This window comes from Bidens hawaiensis, unplaced genomic scaffold (assembly GCF_021521415.1).
Source record: "Bidens hawaiensis isolate Kalapana, Puna unplaced genomic scaffold, B.hawaiensis_p1.1 tig00055893_1, whole genome shotgun sequence".
In the NCBI taxonomy this organism is placed as follows: Eukaryota; Viridiplantae; Streptophyta; class Magnoliopsida; order Asterales; family Asteraceae; genus Bidens; species Bidens hawaiensis.
In genome coordinates this window covers 98,842-115,555 of record NW_027500070.1, presented here as the reverse complement: position 1 = coordinate 115,555, position 16,714 = coordinate 98,842, and the positions used below count along the sequence as shown (strand labels likewise).

Here is a 16,714-nt window from a genome sequence, read left to right as displayed (position 1 = left end):
TACTGAAAGAAAATAAATAAAATTAATTGAAATAAATTGTACAAACTCTACACTTGAGTTTTCACTCAAAAACCCCTTCGATGATTTAGTTCGATGAAACGAGGGGAGTTTCCTCCACCTCGTTTGAATCCTCCAGCCCTCCAAGATAATGCTTTAAGCGATGACCATTCACTTTCCACGAATTTCCATTATCCGGATTCTCGAGCTCCACTGCTCCTTACGGGAACACTTGTTTCACCAAATACGGCCCCTTCCACTTTGATCTTAGTTTACCTGCAAATAACTTCAAACGAGAGATATATAATAATACTTTATCACCTTTCTTGAAGTTTTTTACCTCCCTTTAAATGTCGATCGTGCAACGCTTTCGTCCTTTACTTGATATCCAACGATCGAGAGTATACCGCATCACGAAGTTTCTCCAACTCATGAATTTAAAAATATCTCTTCCTTGCGGCCTCGGTTAGATCAAGATTAACCTTCTTCAATGCCAAACTCGCCCGGTGCTCTAACTCAAATAGAATATGACATTCTTTACCGTAAATTAACATAAATCGTGTAGTACCCAACGGTGTCTTATACGCGGTTCTGAATGCCCATAGCGCGTCATCCAATTTCTCCGACCAATCTTTCCGACTTATTTCCACCGTCTTCTCTAAAATTCTCTTCACCCCTCTATTTGCATTCTCGACTTGACCATTCATTTGAGGATGGTAAGCGTTTGTGGTGCGATGAGTAACTCCATAACGAGCTAATGCCTTCTCCATGACGGCGTTGCAAAAATGAGTACCTCGATCACTAATAATCGCCCTTGGATTACCGAACCGGGTAAACAACTTTTTGAGAAACTTTAAAACAACTCTTGCATCATTTGTGGCCAATGCTTGGGCTTCAACCCACTTGGAAACATAATCTATCGCCACTAGAATATACTTGTAACCACCAGAAACGGGAAACGGTCTCATAAAATCGATGCCCCAAACATCAAAAATTTCAAGAGTTTGTATGGGGTTTTGGGGCATCTCATTCTTCGATGAAATATTACCGGTGCATTGACAAGAGTCACAAGTCTTAACAAACTCCATCGCATCTTTCACAATCGACGACCAATAAAAACCACTATCAAATACCTTCTGAACCATGGCATGCGCTCCATGATGACCTCCCATTAAACCTTTATGAATATGTTTTAAAATATCCAACCCTTCTTCTTTCGTCACGCATCTTCTAAGAATCCGGTCACCACCAATCTTGAAAAGAAAAATGATCATCCCAAACATACTGAGTAACATCCCGGTAAACTTCTTCTTTTGTTGCCTAGTCTTCCCCCTTTAACACAATGCCGGTAGATAAATAATTAGAAAAATCAGTAAACCATGGCATACCTTGCATTTCGGACGCAACAAAATCAATTGACTTATGTGGGAATCTATCTCCAATCTCTTTTTCATGAATCTCCTATCTATTTGGATCTTCTAAACGGGAGAGATGATCCGCCGCTACATTCTCCGCCCCCCTTCTTGTCTTTTATTTCTATGTCAAACTCTGAAAGTAGAAGTGTAACATCCCCAAAATTTCGATCCAAATTTGACAACTTAGTAAAAGTTGGAGGACCAGAATTATTCTAAAAAATAAGTAATAAGAAAATTAAAAGAAAATAAAATCATTTGATAAGGAAATAAAAACATTCCTTAAATAAAGCATTCTTATGTTAAGGATATGGAATAAGGAAATTCCATCCCACATTAATAGATGTAAGAAAGTGGAAGCATTCCACATGGATATAAATAAGGAAGTTAAAATCCATCCCACATGAAAAGTGGTAAAGAAATGAAATCTCTTTATAAGTAAGAGAATTTCCATTATAATATTCTTTTATGCCTAGCATACACCCAGTGGTCCTAGCGGAGGGTGCGAAGCACCCGATGCGAACGCGCACGGGCTCGGGCGAAGGGCGATGGGCGCAATGTGGCGCTTTGATGGCGCACGTTGCACTTCGCAAGGTCGCATCGCCGCGAGCCGCTTGAGAGCCGCCTTAGTATTTTTGGACAATGGGAGTTAGACCAGGAAGTAACAAGCTACCAAAAGACAAGGGAATAAAAGTGAAAATTTGAGTTCATGGACTCATCGCGCTACGCGATGAGCCCATAACACAGGTCATCGCGTATCGCGATGGACCTTGATGAGTCAGCGGACACGTGGCAGCTTCTAATATGGCGGTGTAATTTTTGCGGCGCCACGATACGTGACGAGGTTACCTTGACCCATCGCGTACCGCGACGGGTTACAATCTCAGCCTATAAGGGGGGGGGGGGGTCATGGCTCCATCACTTCTCACACCTAAATCCTTTCTCTCTCTAGATTTACTCTTTCACCTACCTCAGTTTCCGTGCCTCGAACCGACAATCGTCACCTCGTAATCCGTGTCATATACCGACGATGTCTTGAAGTACGTGCACAACACGACGACCACCATATGTCGCCTCGTTTTGCGTTCCAACCTTGAAGTTCGTGCCAAGCTCTAAGGTTCCGACAGTTTAATATCTAGTACACATTAGAAAGTAGAAGTGCTGCTCAATCAATCTTAGTAATCAAACTCCGAATACCCGTGTAAGGTAGGGGTTCTGCCTAAGTCATTATTTTATTATTATATTATATGGCTTAGACCATAGTCAAGGGTATAGCCCAAACCTTGATCATAATTATGTTTACATAAGCTTTAAACATACAAAGGATTTTAGTAATGTTTCTTTACAATTAAGAAACACATAATTTTTCACTCATAAGAATATAGTCATATAGTTTCTTCACAATTAAGAAACGTAGCATTTCATATACAAGAAATATAGCTAAAATATTGTTTCTTCATAATTAAGAAACATAAAATTTTACATTCAATACTAGCAGTCAATGAATGTTTCTTCTTGAAGAAGAAACCGATTATAGATGTTTCTTCATGAAGAAGAAACTCAACATATGATTTGGTAAATAATAAAAAGGCTATATGTCTCAATATTTTATTCAAACAAATGATCAATCAAGTTTTAAAGCTATCAAAACCATACTAAGGGTCTGTAGCCGGATCAAGTAACGATCTGGATATTTATATAAACCTATTTTATAATAGGTCAATCATCAATCAATCAATCATTCACAGTCAAGGTTTCAAACGAGATCACCAATCATTCAGAACAGACAATCAAAGGTGAATACGTTCAAACCTTTTATAACGTAAATACGTTAACATTTTCAATCAATCAATCAAAACATATTTATACTCGATAAGATGAACGGGTGTTTGTCTTAACAACTCAGTCAATGATTTCATGAGATTTTATAATCTCTAAAACGTTATAATACAAGATAGACAATAAAAGCAACTCAGACCGAGTACACATGTGTCTGGATCCAAACATAACTATTCAGCCTATCAGTCAATGGCCATGTGGCCGCGGACTAACGGTTATAACTAGTTCTTCTTGTAGGGGCTATACGCATATAGCTCGGGGGAACAACTGTATGTGTGCAGGGGAGTGGTACAAAGCCCAGATGTGGTCGTGCATCTGCTGAGTGTATAGAAAACTATGATTGTATTGTAATTGTCATTCAAAATATTTTATAGAGTCATACATGTTCACCAGCATATAGCTGACGTATTTTCCCACATTTCAAGGAAATATATTAGCACAGGTAGCAAGGAACATAATCATTCATGATGATAGACGCTCGCAAGGTATAGATGGCTCAATTTTGAATCATTAAAATATTATAAACAAGATTTTAAAATATGATTTATAAATAAAACGCTCGAGTATTTATACCCGAGGTGTTTTCAAATAAATTAATATTATATTCAAACCAAAGTCTTCCGCTAAAATAAACTGCAACTCTGATATATTTACAAAATAGGTACCAACTCGTGGTCACACGCCTAGGCCCTAATTTGGGGTGTGACAGGTTGGTATCAAATCCATTGATCTTAGAGAATTAGGTATTTAATCATACCTAGGCTAGAGATAGATATCAATCTTATAAATAAGAGCCATCGGTTTCAACAAATTAGGTATTAAAATATTGGTACCTAAGCTGTAAATTATTTAAATGAGTAGGGATAAGCAAGAATTGATAATATCCCTAAAAGCATATGTCTTATATAAACTACTATTGGGCATATATGTCAAGTAGTTAGACATTTAATCACCGCACTCGAATTTGAGCCATCAGTCATGGCGAATAGTAATAACAGTTATTTCACAAGCATTATCAGTCAAGAATAATCGATAAATTCTTAATTTGCCATATGAAGGACAACCGAAGTATCTTCCTGGCAATTCATAAGTACTCATAAGAATATCAATCACAGTTACAATAAAATTAGATATTTGACTGAAAAATATCTAAATAGAATATTCAAATATTACGGATAAGATAGGAACACATTACTACTTTCAATCAAACCTCACGCAGATGTCCAATCATAATAGGTATACCAGTTGACCTCGATTCAGTAAAGGAAAAGGGATACATAGGAACGTCTATGCTTCCAAATCATACGTCCAGTGACGAAGACTCATATCAAACGACAATGGAAGAAAATTTAGATTCATTCAATACTAAGACTCCATTAGTTCTGATAAGTGCAAATCAGAATACGCAAGGAGCAGGATCAAGTAAATCAAAACTAATATCGTCAAAAGGGAAAAAGAGTAATGGAGACAATTATCAAGAACAAACAATATAATAACATTACAAAATCCTTACTTCACTCACACTCAATGGAAAACGTTTGAATACGATTCAGAATTTCCTTAGAAGGAATGTATGACATTGAAAATAAGTCTAATCATTACGAAATCAATGTCACCAAATTAGCATAAGCAATGCTTAAGAAAGAAATGGAAAACAAGGAAAGACAAAAGAAAAGGAGATACGCAAAAGCATCAAAAAGGAAAAACAAGATCAAGAGATCAATCATTCATTGGAAAAAGTAGACAATATTGATCTTAATAGATATAATCAGTATAGCACTAGAACAAGAGCATAAAACTCTTAAAGTAACTCTCCTAGCAAGGTTTGGAAGAAAGAGAATGTCGATCAACATAAGGAAAAGTCCAGGTGGACAGAAACCCAAGTATAAGTGACCTCAAGCCAACGCTAAAGAAATATTTAACAAAAGGGACGTAAATAAACCTAGGAAGAGAATTAGAAATTCTCATGGATTATCTGTATACAAGGTATGTACTAGTCATTTCAAGAGCATACAAAAGAGGACAAAGTAATTATACCTCAATAGAACCTTATCAATCATCATCAAGATATTTTTGGAAATTTGCTATGGTAATATACAATTTCCTTAATCAAAAGGAAAACATATGAATCGTGCATAGCACGAGACAGATAAACCTCAAGGAAAAGTTAGTTAAGGTCAGAGAAAACTTAGAAATGAATTCATTTAAGAATACAACAAACTTATTAGACATTTCATAATCAAAAGATTTCTAGTACTTATAGCATTAAGATTCACGTACCATTTAGTATATCATCGGTATATAAGTTTCTTTCATACTGATGCAATCTTATTTACAGAATGTCAAACTTAAACAGTCAAGCAAATAATGATGAAATCTCCAATCAAAGAAACGACAAGAACATGACAGAACCTGATCGTGAGACCTATGAACAATATTTAGTCAAAATATAAGAGATAATTCAGGACACATTAACTCCTCTCACTGATGCAATAAAAGAAGAGATACATAAAGTTAAGAATTCAAATAAGGTCGTTAGAAAACATCCTTATCAAAACCCTCACATCATAAAAGCATTCAGAACCTCAAGACAGATAGTCGATTCAACAGTAAGCTCTGGAAACCTATAGTAACTCAAGGTTGTAGTTTTGAGAATTTCAAAAACCTTTGAACCAAAAGAATTTTTTGGAAACCAAGGTGTTATACCAACTTTACGATGGCTTGAATAGATTGAGTCCATCGTCATCATTAGTAAATGTACTGAGATTCAAAAGATACGGTACGCATCTCTGAAATTCAAAGGTGAAGCTTTAGAATGGTGGAACACTCTAATCGTAAGAAAGGGCAGAGAAACCTTGTATCAAATGATATGGGAAACATTCAAAGAACTCGTATTACAACAGTTTTTCCCAATACCAGAAGCTAATCTTATTCAAACTAAGATGGATATCATAAATCTCATAGAGTACAACACTAAGTTCCTTGGAGATTACCAATCAACTTCGCTTCTAGACAACTCAGAATATGACAAAGTTATTCAATACATATCAGGATTACCCAAGGAGATAGAAGATATAGTAAGAACCCATATGCCACAAACTACCTCCTCGGCTATGGAATTGGCTAGATATTTGATCAATAATATGGAAAGAAAAATAGAGGTTAAAGAGAAGAATAAAAAGAAAGAAAAAGCAACAATCAAACAAATGAAGAAGATCAACCACGAAAAACCATTTCAATACAGCAGACCAATTTGTGAAAACTGTGGAAAATGACATTTTGGAAAATGTCGAAAACAAAACAAGAACATAACCATAATCACCTGTACTTTTTGTAACAAAAACGGTTATTCTGAAGAAGACTGTAGAAAGAAAGCAGTTGCATGTTTCAAATGAGGAGAAAAAGGACATTTTAAAAGTGGATGTTCAAAAACACAATAAGAAATAAAAAGATCAAGCAACAGCAACACTAGAAAGGAGGAAAAACAAGGAGCATCTGATAACTAAGTATAAATGCAAACAAGAGGATAAGGAATAAATAGTCAACTCTTGTAACCGTTTGTAAACTCGTGATCAAAATGAGAAGTTTTGTAATAGAAAAAGGGTATTTAAATCCCTAATGTATATAAATAAATATATTAGCATACATGTACTACCTTTACCTTGGAAAAGAGGTAGTTAATTTCAAAAGTTCTCGAAATACAAGAAATTTTGTTACTCAATCAGCATCTAATAGAAAGATGAAAAACTAAGACATAAGAATATCCGAACTTCAAAAGTTTGAAGGTATCATTAATAAACGGAAGGATCCATCAAGATCATGCAGTAAGGGATTACGTGATTCAAGAATGGATATCTTGAAAGTTATAAAGATGGATAAATTAATTCAATAAATTGAATTCAAGATACAATCGAGTTAACATCAGTAAAAGTTTAGAATATACAAGGTAAGGTAAATAATTAAACACAACTAGCCACTGTGTTTGGCAATTTACAATTACTTATGACATTCTGAACTATTAACTGAACACATCATCCAGAGATGTGAGTTAACAACAAAACAGGATTCTAAATCATTCGAACAACTTTAGTTAAACTCAAGAAACAGATTAGATATAACCTAATCATAAATCGAGAAGTAAGAAATCATTCACAACGAATCTCGAGGACGAGATTCATTCCAAGGAGGGGAGGATGTAACATCCCCAAAATTTCGATCCAAATTTGACAACTTAGTAAAAGTTGAAGGATTAAATTTATTCTAAAAAATAAGTAATAAGAAAATTAAAAGAAAATAAAGTCATTTGATAAGGAAATAAAAACATTCCTTAAATAAAGTTATCTTATGTTAAGGATATGGAATACGGAAATTCCATCCCACATTGAAAGATGTAAGAAAGTGGAAGCATTCCACATGGATATAAATAAGGAAGTTAAAATCCATCCCACATGGAAAGTGGTAAAGAAATGAAAGCTCTTTATAAGTAAGAGAATTTCCATTATATTATTCTTTTATACCTAGCATACACCTAGTGGTCCTAGCGGAGGGTGCGAAGCACCCGACGCGCACAGCGCACGGGCTCGGGCGAAGGGCGATGGGCGCAATGTGGCGCTTTGATGGCGCACTTCGCACGCTCGCATCACCGCGAGCCGCTTGAGAGCCGCCTTAGTATTTTTGGACAATGGGAGTTAGACCCAGAAGTAACAAGCTACCAAAAGACAAGGGACTAAAAGTGAAAATTTGAGTTCAGGGACACATCGCGCTACGCGATGAGCCCAGAACACAGGTCATCATGTATCGCGATGGACCTTGATGAGTCAGCGAACACATGGCAGCTTCTAGTATGGCGGTGTAATTTTTGTGGCGCCGCGATACGCGACGAGGTTACCTTGACCCATCGCGTACCGCGACGGGTTACAATCTCAGCCTATAAAAGGGGTGTCATGGCTCCATCACTTCTCACACCTAAATCCTTTCTCTCTCTAGATTTACTCTTTCACTACCTCGGTTTCCGTGCCCCGAACCGACAATCGTCACCTTGTAATCCGTGTCATATATCGACGATATCTCAAAGTACGTGCACAACACGACGACCACCATATGTCACCCTCGTTTTGCGTGCCAACCTTGAAGTTCGTGCCAAGCTCTAAGATTCTGACAGTTTAAGCTCTAGTACGCATTAGAAAGTAGAAGTGCTGCTCAATCAATCTTATTAATCAAACTCCGAATACCCGTGTAAGGTAGGGGTTCTGCCTAAGTCATTATTTTATTATTATATTATATGGCTTAGACCATAGTCAAGGGTATAGCCCAAACATTGATCATAATTATGTTTACCTAAGCTTTAAACATACAAAGGATTTTAGTAATGTTTCTTTACAATTAAGAAACACATAATTTTTCACTCATAAGAATATAGTCATATAGTTTCTTCACAATTAAGAAACGTAGTATTTCATATACAAGAAATATAGCTAAAATATTGTTTCTTCATAATTAAGAAACATAAGATTTTACATTCAATACTAGAAGTCAATGAATGTTTCTTCTTGAAGAAGAAACCGATTATAGATGTTTCTTCATGAAGAAGAAACTCAACATATGATTTGGTAAATAAATAAAAAGACTATATGTCTCAATATTTTATTCAAACAAATGATCAATCAAGTTTAAAAGCTATCAAAACCAAACTAAGGGTCTGTAGCCGGATCAAGTAACGATCTGGATATTTATATAAACCTATTTTATAATAGGTCAATCATCAATCAATCAATCAACATTCACAGTCAAGGTTTCAAACGAGATCACCAATCATTCAGAACAGACAATCACAAGTGAATACGTTCAAACCTTTTATAACGTAAATACGTTAACATTTTCAATCAATCAATCAAAACATATTTATACTCGATAAGATGAACGGGTGTTTGTCTTAACGAGTCAGTCAATGATTTCATGAGATTTTATAATCTCTAAAACGTTATAATATAATATAGACAATAAAAGCAACTCCGACCGAGTACATATGTGTCTGGATCCAAACATAACTGTTCAGCCTATCAGTCAATGGCCAGGTGGCCGCGGGCTAATGGTCATAACTAGTTCTCCCTGTAGGGGCTATACGCATATAGCTCGGGGGAACAACTGTGTGTGTGTAGGGGAGTGGTACAAAGCCCAGATGTGGCCGTGCATCTGCTGGGTGTATAGGAAACTATGATTGTATTGTAATTGTCATTCAAAATATTTTATAGAGTCATACGTGTTCACCAGCATATAGCTGACTTATTTTCCCCACATTTCAGGGAAATATATTAGCACAGGTAGCAAGGAACATAATCATTCATGATGATAGATGCTCGCAAGGTATAGATGGCTCAATTTTGAATCATCAAAATATTATAAACAAGATTTAAAAATATGATTTATAAATCAAACGCTCGAGTATTTATACCCAAGGAGTTTTCAAATAAATTAATATTATATTCAAACCAAAGTCTTTCGCTAAAATAAACTGCAACTCTGATATATTTACAACATAGGTACCAACTCGTGGTCATACGCCTAGGCCCTAATCTGGGGTGTGACAAGAAGAATTCACCGTATAAGACGAGGCTTCGCGTTTTTCTTATGAAAGAGAAAATGCAGCGTGATCGGTAAAAATGGTGGTTTTCGAAAGCACTAGATATGACCGAAACTTGTCAAATGCAAAAAACAATGCCTAAAAGTTCTTTATCGGTGGTTGTGTAGTTCTCTTGGGCATCATTCAACATCTTGCTTGCATAAGATATCGGGTGATAATGTTTCTCACGCCTTTGCCCTAAAACCGCCCCAACTGCATAATCACTTGCATCGCACATGAGCTCAAAAGGTAAGTCCCAATCAGGTGAAACGAGAATAGGGGAACTCACGAGTTGCTCTTACAAGAACTTGAACGCCTTTAAACAATCTTCATCGAATACAAAAGGAACATCTTTCTCTAATAGTTGGGTCATCGGCGGGTAAATTTTGAAAAGTCTTTAATAAACCGCTAGTAAAAACCAGCATGACCAAGAAAACTCCATATAGCCTTAACACTTGTCGGTGGAGGAAGTCTACTAGTCGTATCAATCTTTGCCCTTTCCACCTCTATACCATCTCTTGAAATCTTATGACCCAACACGATCCATTCCGTCACCATAAAGTGACATTTTTCCCAATTCAACATCAACTTTGTTTCAATGCACCTTTTCAACATCCTCTCTAGATTACCCAAACACTGATCGAAAGAATTACCGTACACCGAAAAATGATCCATAAATACCTACATGGACGCTAAATAGTATATTGAAAAACATATATTGAAAAATAGCCACCATACAACGCTAAAAAGTAGCCAGAGCATTACACAACCTAAACGGCATGGGACGATACGCAAATGTGCCATACGGACATGGAAAATTCGTCTTCTCTTGGTCTTCCAGTGCGATTGGAATATGAAAATAACCTGAAAAACCATCAAGAAAACAATAAAATTGTTGACCTGCAAGATGCTCCAACATTTGATCAATAAACGACAATTGGTCCTTCCGAGTGGCATCATTCAACCTCCGATAATCAATACACACAAGCCAACCGATAACCGTACACGAAGGGATGCATTCATTCTTTCCATTCATAAAAAATGTCATACCCCTTTCTATGGAACAACTTGGGTCGGAGTTACCCATGGAGAATCTAAAATCGGGTAAATCATCCCGACATCCATCAACTTCAAAACCTCTTTCTTGACAACCTCTTACCTGTTTGGGTTAAGACGCCTTTGGGGTTGAACTACTGATTTATACTCATCTTCCATCAAAATCCGGTGGGTATAATAAGTGGGACTAATACCTTGAATATCCGAAAGTCTCCATGCAATCGCTCCCTTATGCAACTTCAACACTTCTATCAACTTTGACTTTTCTTCCTCCGACAACTAGGAAGAAACAATAACGGGCCAATTCGAGCCCTCTTCAAGGTAAGCATATACCGAATATGACGGAAGAACTTTTAATTCCAACGGAGCGGGTTTTTCTAACTCTTTCTCACAAATAACCTCACTAACCTCCATAATCTCCGCTAAACAAGAAACGTCATCCAGTACATCTTCCATCAAATCTTCTTCTACATCCATCCCAAACATATTGGCTCCACAAATGTAATCAAGACACGTGTCAAAACTTTGAATAAAAGAATTGAGAAAGTAGAACGAATGGCATGGATCACTAAAATCATCGTGATCAACCGAGTGCCTCATCGACCTAGCAACGTCATACGTAACATTCTCATCACTAACCCTAAGCGTGATCCTCCCATCATACAAATCAATAAGAGCCTTCGCCGTTCTCAAAGACGGGCGACCAAGAATAATTGGAACCCTTTCGTCGGCCTCCATATCAAGTACCACAAAATCCAACGGAAACACAATTTTTTCCACTTCCACTAGTAAATTTTCAATAACTCCCCTATGATATTTAACCGAACGATCCGCCAACGACAATGACATGCGAGTCGGTGTAAGCTCGCATAACTGCAACTTCTCATATAACGAATATGGCATAAGATTAATACTAGCATCCAAATCCACCAACGCTTGACTCATCATATCACTTCCAAACATACACGAAATCGTAAACACACCCGGATCTGACAACTTTTCCGAGACCCGTTTCAACACTACCGCCGAACAATCACCGCTAAGTGGAATAGATGAAACCTCTCCTAACCAATCTTTTCTCTTAAGTAAATCCTTCAAAAATTTCGCATACTTTGGCATGTGTTTGAGAGCTTCAATAAACGGAAGATTGATCTTCAACTGTCGAAACATATCTAGAAAATGCCCGTATTCCCTTGTGTATTTTTATGCTTTAACGAGCGGGATACGGGACATGGGCAAGATCAATGGTGTGTGGTGGCTGGACTTCAACCGGCGTTTTCTCAACTCGTGGCTCAATAATTGGTGATTTACCTTGTGTCTTACCCGGAATCTCCATCTCAATCTCTTCATCTACCACTTCCTCATCTTCAACTTCAACTCTTTCTTTAACTACCTCGGGACCCAAAACCCTTCCTCTACAAGTGGTAATGGCTTTCAATTAAGCGGTCAGATTCGAGTAGTGCTAGAAAACTTTCCATGAGGCCTTTAGTCGAGACGCCGAGAAACATCGCCCACGGACCTTTGAAGGTCAAGTAACGATGATTGCTGATTCTTGAAGAGTAGGTCGTGCTCGGCGAACTTTTTCTGTGCAGGTTGATCTCTTTCCAGGATTTGCTTCATCTTATCCTCCAAACGTCCTATTCCACCATTCGAATCCTGCACATTATTTTGAACATTAGTACAATTGTTATTATTATTATTGAAATACTGACCTTGTCCTTGATTATAAGAATTTTGAAAGCCAGGTGGTGCGCCCGACGGACACCAGTTGGAGTTATTTTGATTTGGGTTCTTGTAGGTGTTCCAATTCTGATTGTTGTTGTTGTGATTGTTAGGAAACCTATTTTGACCAACAAAAAAATCGACCTCTTGATTCATCAAAGGACATTCCAAAGTAACATCTCCACCCCTACAAAACTCACACTTATGCACCCTTCTGTTAATTTCCTTCACCTCTCTAGTTAGTGATTCAAAGGCAGTAGCCACACCGGTATCCAAATTAACCTGGTGTGCACCTCGAGCAGATGAGGATGTACTAATGATGGGAGTGGTATTCCCGCGATGTGGCCCTTTGGCGTATTCTGATTGAGCAAAGCTTTCAAAAATCTCGTTACATTCGGTGACATTTTTCTTGGCCATTAGATTTCCTCCCGAAGTCGTGTCGAAACGAACTTGGGATTCGTAGTTCAGCCCATTGTAAAATTTCTCCACGAGAGACTATGGTGTGAGACCATTCTGTGAAGAACGAGACAACAGGTTCTGAAAATGCTCCCAAGCATGACAATAAGGTTCATCTGGCTCCATGTGAAAAGAGTGGATCTGATCACGAATATAAGCTGCTTTAGCAGGTGGGAATTATTTTTGATAAAAGTTGAACACAGTGCTTCCCAAGTGGTAAACATGCAAGGTGGCTGAGTGTTAAGCCAAAGAGCTGCCTTTCCTGCAAGTGAAAAGGGGAAAAGATGTAAGAAAATAGCATCTTCAGTAGTACCATGTAAATTAAAAAGTTTTAAAATGCGGTAGAGCTGGTTAATGTGTGCTGGTGCATCCACGTTATCACGCCCATGAAATTGGTTATTTTGAACGAGAGGGTTCATGACGTATTACAGAATCTGCTATGAGTTGGGATTGTTGATCTCGGGAATGATGATGCATGACTAGTTTCCTGTCAAGCCATCGAAGGCTTGTGCAACAACTGTTCTATCATCGTCCATTTGATGATTGTTTCTCTGCTCACGAATTAGCCTCGGTCATCAACGAAGAAAATCCAAGATTATCAAGTGGTGGTATTTCTTGCAAAGTGGCATCGGCCTTTGTGATATTTATTGCAAATTTTGCATTGGGTGTAGTTGGAATTAGATCCATCTTTTCGTTGCTCTACGCCTTTGCCTTTGAATCGTGCACCACCAATTTTTTTGTGGTCGTTAGACGACACCACCTTCTTGTCTTCCTCTTTGTTGCGGATTAAACCGTTTATCAGATAAGCAGCTAATTTCTTGGCGGAGTCAACGGTTTGGGGTAAGTGAGACCTTACCATTTCGTGAATTTCTCGCGTAAGTCCCCATATAAACCGTGCTACTTTGTTGGATTCTGGCGTTACCAGCTGGGGTACGAGTCTACAATACTCGTGGAATATGGTTTTATATTCACGCAGATTAGTTCCAACCACCTTGTGGTTAAGGAACTTGGATTGGATTTGGCCAGTCTCGTGCATTGGACAGAATTTTGCCAACACTATGTCTTTGAACTCTTCCCACCTTAGTTGATATAGCAGTTCTCTCCCTTTGCTCATAATCAGAGTGTTCCACCACTCCAAAGCTTCTCCTTTGAACATTTGTGTCGTATATTGGATCTTTTATTGTTCAGCCCACTTCCTAAGTATCACAACTGATTCCATCTCCTCTAGCCACCTTAGCATCGCAATGGCGCCCTTGTCACCATAAAATTCTTTGGGGCCGAAGTTTTTGAAGTCTATGAACAAACAACCTTCGATTTTGAGTTTCTTGAATTTGCGATTATAATTGCCACCAACGTTTGACTCGTGAACGCTTGCTTCGAGATGAGATGGCTTAGGATGTGATTTTATTGATTTTCGAGAGTTTTCGTTTGCCTTGTTTCACTTTTTCGATTTGATTAAGCTCTCACGGCTTTTGCTATCATTTCTTGGATTTGTTTCCTATATTGTTTTGGAATTTGTTGATTATTTTCGTTTTGAATACGGTTGTCTTTTCTTCTTTGAGAAGCTTCCACATTGTGAGAATTTTCTTGATTCGACATTTTGAAATAATTATATTCTTTTCTTAAAACACACTTATATATATATATATGTATATCATAAATGATATATATTATTACATTACACACACACAGATATATATATATCCCTATCCTTATTAGAATGATCTTCGTTCTTATTTTTTAACACATTAATATAATACAAACTACGGATACATTTTCTTGATAACGTCTCAGGAGTTTCTAGTCTTTCATAAACTTCTTGACCATCTTCATCATCTTGTTACACTTGTGAAGAAGTTTGTCTCACATCTTCTTCTTTTTGCTTTCATCTTTAGCAACCTTCTTCCTTAGCTCATCTGTCTCATGCAGAGCTCGATCCAGATGTTCCTCCTAGGATCGCGGCATGATGGTTCGGTATCCATATTGTGGCGGTGGATCATGATATCCTATCATCACTATATCGTAGTGATTTTTGGGATACGATGATGAACTTGCTTCGAAAGGATGGTTGATGAAAGCTTCAGCTGCCACTTCTTGTTGACAGATCTCGTTTTCTTGCTCCGAAATTGAAGGGATATTACCTTGAAAAGGTGGAAAATCTGGTGGAAACCTGATTTGAATCCCTTGAATACTTTGCACATACGGATCCTCAGGGTCATAACATGGACTTATGTGAAATAATGGGTGCATACATCCTTTATCTGGTGGGCAGTCACACTTGGAGTTTGTTCATGGTTCCTCCCTTGGAGTGGTTACTGCTTCGGATATTTCCTCATCTGAATCTTTGTCTTATTCGGGGTCGTCTTCTTCCTCTTCTTCCGGCTCTTCCTCTTCTTCCATGTCCCTTGATGTATAATCAGTAAAGGGTCTAGATGAAACATTCCGTATGGTTGAATGTGTCACGCCCTCAATTTTCGACTAACGGGGTTTCACCGTGAGGCGCGTGACATACCAGGATCTAGCCGTGTGTCATAACGAACAACCAATTTATAATGGAAAATATTTAAATATTATTGCTCATCATAATTGAGGTAAGTACATTTACAATAAAGTTTTTACATTTGCGGAAGCGTATAATTTATGAAAACACTTAAAAACTCAAAGTGCGTGTTAAGACGCCCAGTCCTAACATTTCATTAAAGAATCCCAACGTAATTCAATGCTTAGTGGGATCCATGAATCCTAGACTCATTTCAATTTCCATGTGCACCTTAAACTCCTGAGAAAGACATGCTAAAACAGGTCAACACAATGGTTGGTGAGTTAACATGTTTGAGTTTAAAAACAAGTTTGTCAAACAAACCATTTAGTAAGTAACAAAGCATGAATAACGTATGCATTAAAAATACCGCTAGTTAATTAGGCTAGCGATCATGTTACATTAGTGTAGGTTCCATTGTGACCGAGGCTGACTTGTTAGTTTATTTGCCACCCACGGAGTCTAATATAAGACTAGTGTGTTTCTAGTAAATGAGACGCCCGACGACTCCCTCAACCGAGAGCCCCGATGGGGTTCGTCAAACCCAGTAATACTATATTTCATTACTGAGCCAATGTACAATTGTTAACGGTCCAATGTGCATGGGGGACTTCAGTATAAGTTCACAATGTACACATGAGGTATTAAAAAGTCAACAATTATCCAAAAAGTTTGTATGTTGCATGCTTTTTCCCCAAAAGGAGTAAGTAAAAAGTGGGGTAGTGAAACTCACCTCGAATACGGTTCAAATTGAAAGTCAACTGCTTAAGTCAAAGTTGTTCTAGTGCCTAAATCATATAAGCACTATAAGTATTCGCTAAGCGATTTCTATAACCCTTAGTATCCAAACAATTCCCTTGTTTATTTGAAGTTTGACCAAAGTTTGCCTTTTTATTAACTTCGACCAAAGTTTGACTTTTGTTGACTTTGACTAAAGTTTGACTTTTCGTTTGACTTTTGACCAAAAGGTCCAAGTTGTTGACCGTTGACTAAAAAGTCCAAGTCTCTATGTCCGGAGACTAAAATTGAGTTTTGTTGACCGTTGACCAAAATGTTGACCTCTGACCAAAATAT

The 16,714-nt window shown here is 37.5% G+C and overlaps 1 protein-coding gene across 1 annotated transcript; it reads right to left on the bottom strand.

Annotated features, from left to right (window-relative positions):
- Window positions 1–11,202: 11,202 nt before the first annotated feature.
- Window positions 11,203–12,093, bottom strand: LOC143601207 (uncharacterized). The gene has a single exon (XM_077078675.1). The coding sequence runs from the start codon at window positions 12,091–12,093 to the stop codon at window positions 11,203–11,205; it is 891 nt and encodes a 296-aa protein (XP_076934790.1).
- Window positions 12,094–16,714: the final 4,621 nt, after the last annotated feature.